This window comes from Centruroides vittatus, unplaced genomic scaffold (assembly GCF_030686945.1).
Source record: "Centruroides vittatus isolate TY-2023 unplaced genomic scaffold, ASM3068694v2 contig_425, whole genome shotgun sequence".
Classification (NCBI taxonomy): Eukaryota; Metazoa; Arthropoda; class Arachnida; order Scorpiones; family Buthidae; genus Centruroides; species Centruroides vittatus.
The window spans coordinates 95,005-113,165 of NW_027122231.1; the positions used below are offsets into that span (position 1 = coordinate 95,005).

The 18,161-nt window shown below is 32.2% G+C and overlaps 1 protein-coding gene across 3 annotated transcripts in view; it reads left to right on the forward strand.

Moving 5' to 3' along the window:
• Window positions 1-18,161, forward strand: part of LOC136976787 (PR domain zinc finger protein 10-like) — a 104,997-nt gene that overhangs the window by 27,838 nt on the left and 58,998 nt on the right. For all 3 annotated transcript variants that reach the window (XM_067272151.1, XM_067272153.1, XM_067272154.1), the window contains exons 3-4: window positions 10,865-11,017; window positions 14,603-15,412. In XM_067272151.1, coding sequence (XP_067128252.1) covers window positions 10,865-11,017; window positions 14,603-15,412 — 963 coding nt within the window. The remainder of the gene's footprint in view (window positions 1-10,864; window positions 11,018-14,602; window positions 15,413-18,161) is intronic.

Below are 18,161 nucleotides of genomic sequence, written 5' to 3' on the forward strand. Positions count from 1 at the left end.
TATGTCTGACTCGTGCTCCTTTAACCTCACTTTTAACGCACGTTTCGTGGAACCAATGTATGTTAATTGTCTATCGCACCTGTGGTCTTCTAGTGGTATCATATATACTCCCGGAAGCCTTTCGGGGTTTGGTGGGTCTTTGCCGTTGCTTAATATTCTGAAGAGAGTCTGACATCTTCTGTACACGATGTTAATTCCTTGTCGGTTGGCCACGGTGTTGTAAATGGATTTCAGCACTGGATTGTATGTGATAGATATCCTTTCATTTTCTTCCTGTTGGATATTCAATGGTTGTCCTGTCGGATTATTTGCCTTTTGGGACTTCTCATGTCTTCTAGACAACTTTTCAATGAGAGCTTTGCTGTATCCATGGCTTATAGCAATATTTTGGATATGAAGGAGCTCCGTTTCGAGCACTTTTTTTGTAGAGGAGTGCGTATGAGCCCTTCTCACTAATGCTCGGAAGGCAGCTATTTTGTATTGAAAAGAATCATATGAATTTCTAGGGATATATGTGTGGAACGTGCTAGGCTTTCGATATACTGATGTAAGTATATTAGCTCCTTCAAAGTTGATATCAATATCCAAGAAGTGTACCCTTGATGAGTCGTGTTGCTCCACCTCTAATGTTAGCCCGTACGGATTACTGTTTACGGCTTAGAGGAAGAATTTTATGTCCGGTTCTACTTTCCAAACAGTAATCCGTATGGGCTAACATTAGAGGTGGAGCAACACGACTCATCAAGGGTACACTTCTTGGATATTGATATCAACTTTGAAGGAGCTAATATACTTACATCAGTATACCGAAAGCCTAGCACGTTCCACACATATATCCCTAGAAATTCATATGATTCTTTTCAATACAAAATAGCTGCCTTCCGAGCATTAGTGAGAAGGGCTCATACGCACTCCTCTACAAAAAAAGTGCTCGAAACGGAGCTCCTTCATATCCAAAATATTGCTATAAGCCATGGATACAGCAAAGCTCTCATTGAAAAGTTGTCTAGAAGACATGAGAAGTCCCAAAAGGCAAATAATCCGACAGGACAACCATTGAATATCCAACAGGAAGAAAATGAAAGGATATCTATCACATACAATCCAGTGCTGAAATCCATTTACAACACCGTGGCCAACCGACAAGGAATTAACATCGTGTACAGAAGATGTCAGACTCTCTTCAGAATATTAAGCAACGGCAAAGACCCACCAAACCCCGAAAGGCTTCCGGGAGTATATATGATACCACTAGAAGACCACAGGTGCGATAGACAATTAACATACATTGGTTCCACGAAACGTGCGTTAAAAGTGAGGTTAAAGGAGCACGAGTCAGACATACAGCACGGTAGATACACTACGGCCCTGGCGACGTACGCATCGGAAGAGGAGATAACGGCGGACCTGCATGCGGCAAAAATCATTATACCCAGCTATAACCCACAGCAATTGAAATGGCTAGAAGCCATGGAGATATTTAAGGCAGGATTACGTAGTGCCTGCGTTAATCATAAGGAGGAAATGATCCTATCGAGCGCATGGCAGGTTTTGCTAGAAAACAGGGTTTAAAGCGAGGAGCATGGAGCATGCGCAGTACAAATATCCAGCTGCTGCACGTGGTAATATTCCGAAAAGAAATTCAAATTGAATATTTATTCGAATGTTAAAGGCCTATTCGACGAAGCCTGAAGAAGAGCCCAGGAGGGGCTGTGAAAACGTTTGTGATTCTGAAAATAGAACGACGCGATTCTAAAAATAGAACACCGGTTAAAAGGTTAGAAGGGTTTATTTTAATTATTACAAATTCCGGTGCATAGAGAGATTATAAGTTTATGGATGTTAAAAATAAACAAAATGCTGGTTATGAAAGTGGACAAGACAACATTAATAGTAATATTGAAAAGATGCACTTACTTAGGGAAAAGAGACCCAAGACCAACAAGAGAGGAAGATTCAAGGGAAAATTGTATAAAAACCCCCGAATCAAAGTCGGAAGGGGGAGACAACGGAACTTTCTACCAGGAAGTGAATGACGGGACTCCAAACCGCCACCTACTCCTTCACCAACGTTCGTTACCGACCCCTCGGACTTTTCAGCCTGACTGCCCCGGGGCTTCATCGACGACTTCGACAGCCCACCCCGATCGCCGTCATTCGGAGCTCCTTCTGCCGCAGACGATCTAGATTGCATCACATATTATTCTTTTGTAAGTTTGCTTTGATGTTAAAATAAACGGTCATTGTAAGACGCTTGTCATCTTTGCCTCTGCCGCCACCACCCACGTACGATCGGTCCCTGGGTTTTTCCTGACGTGCAATTAACTTATTGCCACCATATTTCGGCAACTTACATGACTGAAACCATAGGGGTGGGGTGAGTGACATTGAATGCACATACTGTTTAACTCTGAGCCATTTAATAACAATTGACATGAGTGTAAATTAATAAAAATATATTTTATGAGAACCCTCATGAGTTACAAGAGCAACCTTTGCACAATATTAAGATTATTGCTTGGTATGGTATAGCATCTTGTGGAATGATTGGTCCATATTTCTTTGAAGGTGAGGAAGGCAGGGGTTTTGAAATAATTTCAGCTTACTTCATTGAAATGCTTCACAACTTCTTGAACTGGCGTTGCACCAGTGTGATATCAAATAGCAGAATCTGTGGTTTTAACAGGACATGGCAACAGATCACACTGGAAACAATTCAAGGACTGTGGCAGAAATTAAATCAAAACATCAGGGATGAAGTGGCAGCAATTCCCCATGAAATGTTGCAGAAAGTCATGAAAAGTTGTAAGGAATGATTGCAAAAAATATGTAGACAACAATAGATACCATCTCTTTCACACAACATTCAGAAGATAATTATTCACAAGTCCTAAATTAAATGCTTTGAGGTTATGTACAGGATTATATATTAGGATAAATTAATCACAGGATAAATTAATTTAGTATAATTACATAACTTGGTTTTTAAATTAAAATAACAAACATCAGGTTAATATGATGATTCTGTATAGTAAGTCAATAAACCATCAATACTGTCTATAAATCTCAGATTTATGGTCAGTATATTCAGTTATTTTTTCTCTAAATCTAGGTTTCATTCCTGGAATGTTTGTCTGTGACATTCTTACTGGAAAAGAATGTTCTAAAATTTGTCAAATTAATTTGGAGGACCAAGTGTGTACGATTTCAGATTCACTTCAGTTATCACTTTGCTTATGGAATATACTCTTATGTGAGGAGAAATTTTGGGCATTTTATCCATCTATAAAAATTCAGCCCTGTTTTTGTGAAATCCAGGAAAGCCCTGGATTTCACAAAAACAGTTTTGCAGTATTGCTATTTTTGCAATGTTCATAAGGACATCTTGAAGTTGGCAAATCTTATTTGTTATTTGTCCATTCTTTTACATACAATAGTAAATCCTGTATACAGGATAGGGTGTACCAGTTTGCAATCCCATGTCGGGTGTACTGTATGAGCTTGTGTTATGTGACACTTAGAGAGATTATTCTGGCTCTTAGTCATTAAATTATTGTATATTCATGTTATGTTGATAATGTTTTTATTTTATGGTGCAACAAACTGGAGATACATGAATTTCTACAGGTGATCAACAAAAACCCATATGTATTCCATCTTCAATTAGAACAAGAGAATCATACATTGATGAATTTTTTGGATCTTTTCATAACTTTTAAGAATGGGTTGATAACTACATCCATATATTGAAAGCCAAGTTATTCACCCACTGTTCATACTGCATAGGTCTGTCAATCCATTCCATGTAAAGGTATCAGTTTTTACAGCATTGGTGAGATGAGCTTTTATTCATTGCATGACATTTTAAATATATTAACAGAACTACATATAAAGGAAATCACATACCTACATTGATGTTCAAATAAAATGGTCAATTCAATAATAAGCATATAAAATAACATTGACATATATAAAAAATTTTGGCAATTGTTGGTTATTTCATTATAAAAATAACATTCACAGCAGTAGACAAGGGATGTTAGAGCTAAAGAAGAGAGTGATAAAGTAAGTTTTGGCACTAACAAGGAAATGTTTGGGTCTCCAATTCAAATGAAGCTTGGTGAGCATGTAACCCTAAACACAAACAGTTTCTTTGCCAAATAACAGGACCCACTTCTCAAGCATTTCCAAAAATGGACCTCTGATATTGAGTGTTTAACTTATAAGTCTTTGGAAGTTCTACTTATCTTTGTAACTGTGATAACCAAGTGGCTAAGATACTAGGAAGGGACTCTACATGAAGTAGGTTTGAACCTTCTCAATTTTAATTTTTTTATTATTATTGTACCATTAGCATTATTACAGGTACTGTACTTCTCACTTTACAACCTATCTGCTTAACAACCACTCGCACTTACGACCAATCAAGTTTCGACCTGCAATTCGGGGAATCCCCTTTCTCAGCTTGAGTGTCGATCAGTGGTGAATGGTGACATGCACACTAAGCGTACTATAATTGTCTTATAGTACTATAATAGGCTAATAGCATACTATAATAGGCTAATAGCATACTATAATAGTCTTTTTATGAATAAATTTGAAGTTTGTTGCATAATTTGCATAATTTTACAACAATCCTATATTCCTGGCACAAGCTCCTCACTTATTGACCAATTCGCTTAACGACGTAGTCATCGGAACGGAACTTCATCTTAAAGTGAGGAGTGCCTGTATTTACTATTATTATTCCTCATGTTTAAAGCTTATAAAACAAGAGAATTGAAAAATGCAACATCATTTCCAGTTTAGTGAAATGAAGTTTCTGTAGATTTAAACTCTTGTTTGTTATTAAATAACATTTTTATTTCTTCATATTTATTTTCAGATATTTTTGCTTATGGTTACATACTATATCAACACAAGCAAATAAGCTTGAGATGTTACTACAGATGGACAAAAAAGACAAGTCTGACATGAAAATAGGGTAGCATAGTTGTAATATGTTTTGTAATTGTTATTGTTATGGTCAACTTCCTCACATGCTCACAATACCACCATATCTGAAAATTAATATTAAGAAATAAAAATTTTATTTAATAATATACAAGAGTTAAATCTGTGGAGACTTCATTTCAGTAAACAGAAATTACATTGTTTTTTAATCTGTTTTTTGAGCTTTAAATGTGAGGAATAACAATAGTAATAATAATGCTAATGTTACAGTAAAATAAAAGAATTTTGTTACACATAAAAAAAAAACACTGAAAGTGCAAAGGCTTGAACCTACATTGTATAATTCATGTGCCTAGCATCTGATCTACTCAGTTATCACAATTACAAGAATCAAAATTTTCAAAGGCTCATTTTCCAGAAATGCTTGAGAAGTGCATCTGTTATTTCAACAAGAAACTGTTTGTTTTTAGGGCTACGTGCTCTCAATGTTTCATTCTAATTGGAGACCTGAATGTTTGGCTGTGTCCTTGTAAGATGCATAAATAGAGATATTGTCAGGAAGATTAATGTCAACATTGTGTATAGACATAACCCCATCATCTTTACCCTTTTAAGGGCTGACAAGGAGGTACAAGATAAATTAAAGATGCTAGGTGTTTATTCTGTCCCATTAGAAGATCAAGTTCTGGTCATATAATAGAATAGGTGGAAGCAACTTCTGCAATGTTGAAGCTGGATTTAAGGAACACCAATGGACAGTTAAGAAAGATTTAGCATGCACCACTTATCAGCCTTTTCATATGAACTAGAGTGGATGTATTGTACATAAGATGGTATTAATATGTGCTATCTGTATATTTGTGATTTATGAAAGGTGAAACTGTTGGAAATATGTAAAACCATCTTAAAAATGTAAATACATTATCAGTACCAAGGAATTAATGTATCTTCTAGTATAGAAAGCCTTGTATGAAGTATAGTGAAAATGGAAACTTGACTGTATTTCATTTAATTTTATTAATCACATTATCTAACAATTTAAAAAAAATTCTTTTTGATATTTTGAATGGATATTGTATTGGAGAATGAAGCAATGGAATGCAGATAAATGAAGAGACTGGCATTAATGTAGCAAATATTGGATATACCTCAGAGGCCCACTGAGCACATAAATGACATTAAAAAAATAGAGATCACTACAGTTTTAGCTTCTTATGCTCAACTTTTCAGTATAGTGGTATGTTGGCAAGTGGCCAAAATCATAAGAACCATCTCTCACCCCTTCCATGACAACTTCGTAGAGGATCTGAAATTTATAATCATTCTGTTACAAACTTTTTCATAAACAGCAAGGACATAAGGACTTCCTCCTGCCTGGCAATATCTCCTTACTCTTTAACACTGAGAATGACCGGGATTTTTCTTTGCAGAAAGTCTTGAGCATTGTTCTCACATGGGTATTGCCATTGAACTGTATATGGCAATATTGTTCTGCAGAGTGTGAAATAAATGATAGTACTGATGCATCTATTTCTGATGAAATGTGTGATTAAATGTTCCCTGGTTAATTTACTTACATACCCACAGCAAATGTTCTAGAACTTTTTTCCAGTGATTTTAGAAAAAATCAAATTGTCTAAATTTCACTTTTACAACCTGATATATTATAGGAGAAAGAATTATCTGTTTCAAAACAACTAAAGATTGCACAATATTTTCCTTGAATGATAATGAAACAGAACTATGTATTACATGCTCTCATGCATGTGGATGCATGTATAAACACAAACAATATGGTATAGATCCGTGTTTCTCAACCCAAAACTCATTGTGGACCGGAAAATATCTGCTTTTATTACGCGGACCAGTGACAATATTATTTTTAATTTAAAAAATTCTCTGTTGTAAAAAAAACTGCAAACTACTTTGAGCAATAAATATTTTTTATTTATTTACCAGTACATTAGTATACAAATCAATGTGATTGCTGCTTTTCGTTTTTGCTAGTAAGATCATCATTTCTTGGATTTAAGGTAGTAACTGCAAGGCGTAAGATGGAACTAATACTCAAACGATTTTGTTGTTTCGATTTTATCATTGCCATTGCTGAAAACGTTGATTCACATAAGTACGTTGTTGAAAAGATAGTAACATCCTAACTGCCTTTTCATATAAAACTGGATATTCAGTTTTAACTTTAATCCAAAACTGTGATATGGGCATTGATTCAAACAATGTTTTTAATCCCAAGTCTGAACTTAATTCGATTAGATTTTCCTGTTCAAAGTCGTTTAATCTATTAGTTTTCTGATCAATAAATGGATTAATAATCCACATGTTTCCTATTTGTTGATCATCTCCAGGTGGATGATAATTGTTGAAGGCACAAGAAAGTGCTTGCAGATGTTCACATACCATATGATTTATGTATTTTATATCCAGATCTCCTGAATTAATAAAATCTGATAAAGAATGGAACATATCATAGTTGTCTTCTTGTATTCATTTATTCCACAGTATTAACTTCTTTTTAAAGGCATCAGTTTTATTGTATAAGTTAAAAACAGTAGCGTTATCTCCCTGAACGCTTAAATTTAATTCATTAATAAGGGAAAATATATCCGATAAGTATGACAGTTTTGCAACCAAATTATTGTCGCGGAAAAATTTGGATAATTCAGAGTTTTTTTGATATAGAAAAGATTGAACTGTCTTTCTTAATTCAAACAAGCATTTCAAAACTCTACCTTGTGATAACCACCGCACTTCTGCATGAAGTAACAAATGTTCATTCTCGGATTCCATTTCTTTACACAAAATTGCAATCTTGAATTCAATGTGCTACACCTAATAAAGTTTACAATTCTTACACATTGGAAAAATATGTCATTTAGTTGGGAAGACATTTTTTTTGCTGCCAAATGCTCCCAATGTATAAAACAGTGAGTAAATATCATTTTATCTGCGGCTACTGCTTTTATTTTTGTTATAACTCCAGAATGTTTACCTGTCATACATGCTGCTCCAACAGTACATACACCAACACAATTTTTTCAGACAAGGGAATTATTTTCGATGTAGTTATTAACAGTTTTGTATATTTCAGTACTAGTTGTATGACTTTCTAATTCCAGGCAACAAAGTAATTCTTCTTTCACATCATTGACTTCATAATCAATGTAACGGACATAGCATAAAAGAACGGCATTATTTGACACATAAGTTGATTCGTCCATTTGAATTGCGAACAATATTCTTTTAATTTTTGAATTAGTTGATATTCTACATCAGCCAATAATTCGAAATTTCTGTGTTGAATTGTGTCATTAGATAGAGAAAGAGTTTTCATTTTATCAGCAGCTACAGGGCCTAGCAATTCTGAACACACATCGATTAAGCATGGTTTTGCTAAATCCTTGGCAATTGAGTAAGGCTTTTTGCATTTTGCAACTCATAAAGCTAATAAATATGAAACTTCCACAATTGATTTTTCAACTGAAAAGCATTTTTTAAAAGAAGATATTTGTTGTTTTAATTCAAGACTTTTTTGTTCAAAAAAGTTATTGGCATGTTTTCCAGTTGTGGATGTTTAGATTTTAAATGACGTAAAAGTTTAGCTGGTTTCATGCATTCATTTGACAGAACATCTTTACAAACAACACACTGTGGTTTTTTGCACATTTTCTTCAGATTCTGGCCAAATAATAAAGCCAAATTTTTAATAATCCACATTATAGTAGCATACAAATGTACACTTTCGTTTTGTTTCAGGTGAAAGTGTTTCCTGATCATTAATATTACTTGTGCTAGTACTAGTATCCGCACTTGATTTTTTTTTAAAAATCAATTAGTTTTTGGCACTTTCTTCTTACTCATTATAATGCAAGGACTGAAAAAAATTGCATTTTAACAGTTAGAAATCAATCCTCATACCGGTACATATAAAATCCAATATATCTTCCTAAACCTTTAAGTTCCCGGTACCCAAGACGAAAATTAACAAACAACTAACATTTTCGATTCTCCTCTGAGATCTTCGTCAGGTTCTTTGATGGTTTTGAAAATGGAACGCGATGAAAATAGAATGCTTTCGAAATTCAAAGGATAGAACATCTCCAGCGTGCAATAACTGCGAACTGTGTACTATTCCTGTACGGATAAACAGCATTTTTAAGATAGTCTCCTGTATATTAAATGCATGTTGGATCGTTCGCAGTTATTGCACGCTGGAGATGTTCTATCGTTTGAATTTCGAAAGCATTCTATTTTCATCACGTTCCATTTTCAAAACCGTCAAAGAACCTGACGAAGATCTCAGAGAAGAATCGAAAACATTAGTTGTTTGTTAATTTTCGTCTTGGGTACTGGGAACTTAAAGGTTTAAAGGTTTAGGAAGATATATTGGATTTTAACAGTTACTGTTATTGATATTTTAATTAAGTTTTACCGTTTAAATGTAGCAGATAACAATACAAATACACATTCAGTATCAGAGAAAAACAAAGCAGGAATACATATGCATACAAAATTCACTGAAATGCATTCAAAGGTTCACACAAAATAACAACACTGATGGTTAAAAATTCAGCAATTATCAACATGTGATATGAGAATTATAAGTAAACATGTGTTGGTGCAGCTTCTATTGAATTAAAAATTTATCTAAATATATATAACTCATTCTTTTTCAACATAGATATTGCTACTAGAACTTGATAAACACCAATCTATCCCTGTGTCATACCAATCACACACATGTGCAGTTTTCCTTTCTCCCGACTTATTTAAATATATATTTTTCGCGGACTGGTCAGATTACAGTTGCGGATCGGCGGTTGAGAAACTTTGTTATAGATCATGTGTATGTTATGTAGAATAGCAACTGTAAGCCTTGGTTCACTAAAAATGTATTCAAAGATTGAATTAAAAATTATTTTTTTCCATTATAAAAAGTTTTCTGATATTGATTTCTGATTATTGTTGTGTAATGTTTTTGATCAATTCTCTCAATTTGGAATTTGATTTTGTTTTTGGTTAGATCTTTTCCCTACAGCATGTCTATTTTGTTAACCAGTGGAACTGTGTGAGATTGTATTGTTCAATTTCTTAAATAATATATTTAAGAACAGTTTCTAAAGAAAAAAGTAGTCAAGATAAACAGAATAAAGAAAATTTTGTAAAAAAAAATTATGTAATGAAAACAATTCATTTGTTGTTTATGGTGTAATATTATTATGGTTTATGCAACAGACAGTTGCATAAGTTTGTACAAAAATATTTTTAATGTATTTATTATGAGAAATATTAATGAAATGGTAACTGAAACAGGGATCAAAGATAGAACTTTAGTTGGTATGGCATGATTAATAACTATGGAAGACTTACAATTTGTAAGTCTTTCATAGTTATTAATCAGCAAATCTCTAATAATGACTATTAACTTTCAGTACTTAATACAACTATTCAATATTTCACCTTAAAGTATATAAATACTTGGCTATCATAGTACAGTCTTATTATATTGAAACTGACATAGATTAACAAACACTGATATTAGGCATACAGATTTATTTTAAATTACATTACATTAACAGTATCTTATTTTTTTATTTTTAAAAACAAAAGGAAAAAATTAACCTATCACATAACCTGCACTCCTTTTCAAATTATCTTTTAAGGGATATAAAATCTGAATTTAAGGTAGTAGGACAGACACTAAACAATCAATGAAAGTAAAGTTTTGGAATTTTTTTTCTGAAATAGCAGATCAATTTTTAACAAAATGTTAAATTACAACAATTGAAAATCTTCCTGTTGTGATGATCAATTTAAATTTTTCATAAAATGTAATTTTTGTTCATTGATATTTCAAATAATTTCTTCAATTCTTTTGTATCTTATTATATTTTAGGCTTCACTGCAACCATACAGTACAGTAAATGGGGTTGCAAGCAGTAATGATTACCATGATTCTCCTGTACCTTCAGAAAATGCTACTGCTCATTATGAACATCAGTTGGATAACAACAATCCTGATGAAGCACAATGTGATAGTTATAGAATGGTAAATAAAATTTTAGTTATAATATTTTACTAATATAATATAATTATCAGCACTTTTAATGATCTTTTATATTTATTTAATAATGATCAACAAAAATAATACTTAAACTTGGTGCCATATCTAAAAAGATGGGAATGTAGAGATGTTCTCTTTCCAATGTATTCATTCTAGCACACTTAATAATTTTCAGTTGATGATGATTTATAAAAGAATGAAAATGTTACTGAAAACAGTAGAGTCCCAGAAACCAGAAGTCACATTAACTCAACATTCCTTAAAACTCGTAGTGTCATCCAAAAAAAGAAATATGTGTAATGTAATTTAAATATGTGTAATGTAATTTTTATCTCTATAACTTTAATTGTTCTTCACTGAAGACATTTCATGATAGCATCAATTCCATGTGTTAATTAACAAAGAATATAACCCTTTTATCAAGGTGCCACTGCAAAATGCCAGGATGCAAATGTCACTAACTTGAAAGCAATCACGGAATAGCCAATAATATAACACTCTAAAACCAATAACTGGTGCAAAGTAAAGTTAAGCAACAAATAACAAACATTTTCTTAACGCCTTCTGAGTTGTTCCTCAGGTTTTTTAATTCGAAATTAGCTGGATCTTCTAAATTCATTCTAGAGTATAATATTGAAAAATATAATTGAACTATAAAATGAAGAGTTCAAACAAGGGATTTATGCATATTCATACTCTTGTGTTATCCTTAAATATGATAAACAATTAAACTCTGCTGTCAAGTAAAGCCTGCCAAGCCATAGCAACTCATCTCTTCCCTAAAATTAATGCAAATGGACCTGCAGTAAGCCTAAAAAATCTCCACCGTTCTCTAATCATGGGAGGTGTTCTGTGTGTGAAGTAGTAAGGATGAGTTGGGCTCTGGAAAAGTCTGCTGTAATATCAAGATTTGTTGTGTATGTGGAGAGTGTGGTGGTACTCCTATCTTGCTGTATGTCTGATTTATGCTCTAGTATCCTGATCCCCATTGAATGTTTAGTTGACCCTATATATGCCTTGAAGTCTGTCTGGGTCATGGATTCTTTTCCATTATGTAGAAGGCTGAACATGGAGGTGCATCTCCTATATGTAATATCCATCGTTTCTTTGCAATTGTGGTATGTAAGGATTTTAAATGCGGTTAAAAACCTGCATTTAAAATCCTTACATACCACAATTAAAAGTACTTCCACATCCTTAAAAGTACTTCCACAATTAAAAGTACATACCACATCCTTAAAAGTAAGAGGGATCCTTTTCATTGCCTCTTCCTGTTTATCTCTTAGCAGTTCCATTGGGAGGGTGGATCTTGTCTGTGCATGTCGCTAACGTTCACACATTCTTTGTATAATATTGGTGTAATCATGTGCTCTGGCTATCTGTTTCATAAGTCTTAATTTCTCTACCAATACTTGGGAGGTAGAAATATGTGTGAACTATCTTCTAACTAAGGCTCTGAAGGTTGCAATCTTGTACAGAAACAGTTCACACAATCCAATTGGGATATATGTGGAGATTGCACACGGTTTATGAAAAAAAACTAACACACCAACTGCCATAAATCATCAGGCTATAATTTGGAATAAATAATAATAAATTACAAATGAATTTGTCACTAGAGGGAAGCATTAGGTGCCATCTCGTATTAAAGTTAATAATTATAATTAAACTGGAAGAAAAGAATTGGCCTGAAGCGGGACTTAAACCCGCAGCTTTTGCTTACCATGTGAATGCATTGCCAGTTATGCTACCTGGATTTCCGGTCTGATCTCCTCTTCCCAATTATAGCCCAATGATTTACAGCAGTTGTTGGTGTGTTTGTGCTTTGCATTGGGTTAGCAGGGTTTTTTATGTATATCTATGCCTTGATGGGTATGCGATGGCTGACTAAGTGCCTTGTGTGGTTGTTTATTGGACGAGGGTGCCATAGTAGCTGACAATGGTTATATAGTTTAATGTTAAATATACTGAAGAGGAGATCGGATCTGAAATCCACGTAACATAACTGGCAACACATTCGCAGGGTAAGCGAAAGTTGCAGGTTTGAGTCCCACTTTGGACCAATTCTTTTCTTCCAGTTTAATCTAAATTATTTAATTAAATATTATAATTATTAATTTTAATATGAGATGGTGCCTAACACCTCCCTCTAGTGCCAAATTAATTTGTAATTTATAATTATTTATTCCAAATTATAGCCCAATGATTTACAGCAGTGGTTGGTGTGTTGGTGCTTTGCGTCGGGTTAGTAGTATTGTTTATATGTTTATGAAAAACTGACTTTCCTATGCCAGACCCTTCAACCCTGATATCTATGTCTAAGAAGTGGACCTGGGTGGGGCTGTGTTGCTCTGCCTCAAGATACAGTCTGTATGGATTGTCAACAAAATGTGCTAAATTTAGTATTATCCTCCAGAATATGATGATGATATCAATATATCTCTTTTAGAGGACAATGTTATAGTGGAACTGAGGGAGGGTCTTGCTTTCCAATTGTCTGATGACCATTTCACAGAGATTCCCAGATACCAGACTGCTCATCAGGAGACCCCCTTTCCTTGAGTGTATACAATCCCATTAAACTGAAATATAGAACTACAACACACCAAGTGGGCCATCTCCAGTGTATACTGGTGCAATGTGTTATCATCAATTATAATAATGTTTAATAAAACATTTATTAACACTAGGTAGCCAGTTAATTAAAAAATTAAAAATAATAAAGTAATAATTAAAACTCTGGTTTTTACATCAAAACTGAAACTAAAATTTAGAATAAAATCAAAGCAATTGAAACATAATATTTTGGAAAGTATGGATAAAGTACTTATTGTCTGTCTTGATTGATTTGGTTATATTTCATCCAGGCAGAATCGATTCTTTATTTATAGCACTTTTTGTAAAGTGTTAGTTTTGGTTGACAGTGAAAAAACATTTTGCTTTTAATATATATATAAAATGGATATAGATATAGATAATATTATATTGCATTTGCAGGCTTTTTTATGCATGAAATGCTGCTAAAATGGTAAAATAAAAAAGGCTTTGTTTTGGAGGTCAATAACAGATTAATCCATTTTACATTGTTTCTTATGGAAAAATTTGTTTAGGCTTGTGACAAAATCGGTTTCCAAATAAGTTTAGGAACAAATTGAGTTCATAAACTGAGGTTTGATCGTAATTAAAATAAGTGGAGTGTATATCATAATTTTCTGGACAAATTCATTTAATTATTAAACATATCTGGTAAAAACATATTATTTTTGTTAGTAATTTATTTAATATTAATTCTGTTTTCCAGAATAAAACAACTTAGAAGTTTTGTTTATGAATTTATACATTTTTCTTGAATTTTGACCACTTCAAAGTTTTTTTTATATTTACTATTTATTAAAAACTAATTTTTTTTCCAATAAAAGATTAAATTTACCTAAATTTAATTGAATTCATATTCTTTTAGTTTATAAATAATTAATTGAATTATTATATTAAGAGACAGTGATAAGAAATTAAATATTTTACATTTTAAAGTTGTCAAATTTTTAAATCAGTTTATTTAATTTTTTTTAGCATTTGTCATCCCGAGGACATTCTCCTGAGAATGTAATTACATCATCACCGTCTACCTCAGAGAATAATTCTCTATCTCTTCAAGCTGAAGCTTCTAATTTACAACAGACATCAGTTTCTCAAGAATCTGCTTTAGGACATGTACCTCTTACAGTTAATTCCCATTTAACATTGCAACATGCAGCAAATCTCTCGCAACAGAATTCATCCAATTTAGGCTTACCTCTTATATTGGATCGAGGGAGTCTCACTGCATTTGTGAATAATTCTCGTCCTGATACTACTTTATCTTTGGAAAATCTCCACAGACCAGTAATATCTAGTCAGAGTTTATCACATCGTTCAGTTTTAACTAATGATCAGTCACAATTTTTAACTGCAGATATTTCAGTAGCTGCTATTACCCATAACTTGTTACCACCTTCATTAACACAAAGAGAAATGTTACCAGCCATGATATCAAGCACTTCATCCATAAGTCACAACATTGGTTCTTCATTTCCAATAAATCATAAACAAATGTTAGCACAAAAATATGCAGCAGAGCTAGAAGCTCCATCTACATCCTCATCAGTTTCTTCAAATCTCAGATCTCATGTTATCGAAAATATGAATGATAGACCTGCTTCACCTTATGTAGTATCTAGTGCAAATGCTTTAATTGATACACAAGCTATATCTGTTTATACCTCTCATCAATCTTTGTCCACTTCAGTATCTACTTCAAGTTTACCTATTGATGTTTATTCAATGGATAGAGGAATTGCACTTGTAAGCAGTACAAGAGAAAGTCCTGATGATATCATTGAGGTATTGATTTTTATATTTAAAAATTAGATTATAAATTGTATTATGTTTATAACATTTTGATAAATTAGTTTGAACGACTCATAAACAGTGGAATGTTAAAAATTAGTGAAAAGATACAAATGCTAATAAATATATATATAGTGGTAAAACTTCTAAAAATCCCTTAATTAATAGCATAGTTTTTCTGTTTGAGAAATAATACATTCATGGTTCTAAATTTCTTGAATACAAAATTGCTTTTAATAATCTTTTAAACATTTTTGAAGTAATTAGCAGTTTATTTTTATAACTATTATGTGTGCTATAAATAAATATAGAATTCAGAACTTTCAAAAATGTATTTTATATCCTTGGAACAAATTCAAAATTTTTTCATATCCATTCAAATATTAAAGCAGTATTGTAACTTTTATGACTTTAGAACTAGTCAACTTATGTATGAATGCTATGACTATATTAAATAAAATCCCAAATAATATTTATAATTTGTTTTTATTATAAATATTAACACTAATTATATTTATGATAACTATAATGATAAAAAATAATAAGATATAAAATCTCAACATGCATTGAATATGGCTTTGGATCTCAGATTTAGACCATATCTTAATAAAACATGCAACTATTAATAATTAATTAATGATATAACTGTAATGAAAAATAAAGAATTAATTTTGAAAGAGTTCTCTTTTTATATTCATTGTAGTTAAATTACAAAGTTGAATTATTTAAAAACATGTAATAAATAAACAAAAACATTCTTTTTAAGTAGTTTGTTTTAATAGTTTGATCAAATATAAATTATTAAATAAAATGATTATTGAGAATATTTTAAAATAATTATGTAAAGGTTGAAAACTTTATTTAAAGCTGAATTTATTCATAGCAAAAATTATTATTTAAATAAAATTCTAATTATCAGCTTGTTTTCTAATATAAATTTTATATCTAATTTCTAATATTCTAATATAAACTTTAATCTTAATTAAAAAACTTGTCAACTTTATTCTTATAATTTTAGTAGTTTTTTTTGCATTAAGATATTACTCATAATTTAAATAGATAAAATTTTATGAAGTATCTCTAAACTATAGGAAGAATGTTTAATTTATGTTGTAATGATTACTGATATGCTATGTCATGACTGTTTTTCTTTTAAAAAAAAAACTGTCATTTACAGGGGTTGCTCTGGAAAATTAAAAAAAATTGCTAACCATTTTGCCAGTTTAACATTTTTTTGCCACTTCAAATTATTTATCATTACCAACTTTACTTAGTAATTATTGCAGTTGTTGATAGAGTTATCAGTTTAGAGTCTGGAAAGCAAAACATGTTAAGCTGTCACTTAGGAATAGGAATCATTTTTGAAAAATTTTTAATGAATAATTCTGAATAACACATTTGATCACAATATTTAAGCAGTATTTCATAGGTTTTGTCATGTCAAAATTTTTATGCTTTAGTCTACTAAAAAAAGATTAAAGTGAAAAAAATGTTACCCCAAAAAATTCCTCAAATTTTCTGTCAGTTCATAAAACATCTCCAATCTGAAAATGCTGGAAGGCATTACATGAAAACTGCCTTCGGTTCTGATCATCACTTCCTGCTTCCCTGTCTGAACTTGCCACATGACATCAGAACATTGTAAAGGGTTCATTCTTTTATTCTTCCATGTAACTTCACACAAACTGCATCTGTTTAAAAATTCCTGCAGAATGCATTCCTATATTCTGGTCAGAGTGCGCACTGTTGGACACAAAAATGGCCATTTCTAGTAGTAGTTTACAGTAGAAAGCACGATGTCCTTAATGGTTCAGATACTTTTGTTTCAGTGTCCATTATGTAGTTTTATGAATGAAAATTTAGGAGTTGTGAAAGCACATGGTGATGTAAGTGTCATCTTAAATTTTTTTTAAATGGTGGTCAGCATTCTAATTTTTTTCTGACTACTATGAATTAGTTTTGGTAAGATAATTGATTTTATAGTTAAATTTTACAATTGGGATCTTCTTGTAACTTTTATCTCTAAAGGCATATATTTTAAAATCATAGATTCCTCCATCACAATACTATCAATAGTATGGTGTCACCATCACCATCTTTTTGTTTCTTTCACTGTTGTTCTCAAATGCTTACAAACAGCAGTGCACATCCATAATGTGATGTGGAGCAACTACTGTTAATGAATGCATCCAAGGTATACAATGCATGGGACTCCCATTGCACAGAAGCTCAGTATTCTGCTGTTTTCCTGAAGTGTGCTTTGTAATTCAATTTCATTCTGACTGTCAAAATAAGAGGACTACAGTTGTTATATTTTTATTGCCATGTTAATAAAAATATCACCAAGTGGAAATTTTGGCACTATGCAGTGCAACCCCTGCATTTTATTGTGACCTAAAAAAAATAATCACTATTTGTTGTTAATGTAATATAGATAATTGTTGTTGTTGTTGTTGTTTATCATGTACAGTCAAACCTGTTTTTATGCGGGGGATAGGGACCGCATTAAAAAAACGCATAAAAAAAATCTCACGAAACTTTACGAATGGCTGTAAATAATAGTTTTCGTGACACAATTAAAAAATATTTTTTTTTTGCGGTCAACAGGGACCGCATAAAAAAAAGTCTCACATAGAAATAACTCAAAACCGTACGAAATAGAATTTATTGACAACAGATGTCAGCACTTGAGTGCATCGTTTGGTCTATTGTCTGTTTTACATATTTTTGTCCAGGTGGTGTT